The 738-nt window shown below is 32.1% G+C and overlaps 1 protein-coding gene across 1 annotated transcript; it reads left to right on the forward strand.

Annotated features, from left to right (window-relative positions):
• On the forward strand, positions 1 to 738 carry Vps28 (vacuolar protein sorting 28). Its single transcript, XM_011501887.1, has 2 exons — positions 1 to 250; positions 319 to 738. The coding sequence occupies exons 1-2, from the start codon at positions 32 to 34 to the stop codon at positions 736 to 738; spliced, it is 639 nt and encodes a 212-aa protein (XP_011500189.1). The 5' UTR covers positions 1 to 31.

Here is a 738-nt window from a genome sequence, read left to right on the forward strand (position 1 = left end):
TTGTTTTCTTCGTATACTTTTGTCGTAGAACATGTCTATTACTCAAGATCGTACAGAGCTTTACGAAGAAATTAAACTATACAAAAATGCTAGAGAACGTGAAAAGTATGATAATCAAGCAGATTTATACGCTGTTGTTAATACTTTACAACATTTGGAAAAAGCTTACATCAGAGATTGTGTTACACCTAAAGAATATACAGCAGCATGCAGTAAATTGTTAGTGCAATACAGAGCTGCATTTAAGCAAGTAAGAACATTTATTACAGAAGAACCTAAGTCAAACTAACAGCATAAAATAAAAATATTTCTAAATAGGTTCAAAGCGATCAATTTCCTACAATTGACGCTTTTGCTAGAGCATTTCGACTTGATTGCCCAGCTGCACTTGAACGAATCAAAGAAGATCGACCTATAACTATCAAAGATGACAAAGGAAATACTTCTAAATGTATAGCTGATATTGTATCACTATTTATTACAATTATGGACAAATTGCGTCTGGAAATTAAGGCTATGGATCAACTTCATCCAGATCTTAGAGATTTAATGGATACAATGAATAGACTTAGTATATTACCAAGTGAGTTTGATGGAAAACAGAAGGTTGCAGAATGGCTTCAGACGTTAAGTAATATGTCAGCATCAGATGAACTGTCAGATACTCAAGTTAGGCAATTAATATTTGATTTAGAAACATCTTACAATGCTTTTAATAAAGTTCTTCACAATTCATAA

This window comes from Ceratosolen solmsi, unplaced genomic scaffold (assembly GCF_000503995.2).
Source record: "Ceratosolen solmsi marchali unplaced genomic scaffold, CerSol_1.0 scaffold23, whole genome shotgun sequence".
Taxonomy (NCBI): domain Eukaryota; kingdom Metazoa; phylum Arthropoda; class Insecta; order Hymenoptera; family Agaonidae; genus Ceratosolen; species Ceratosolen solmsi.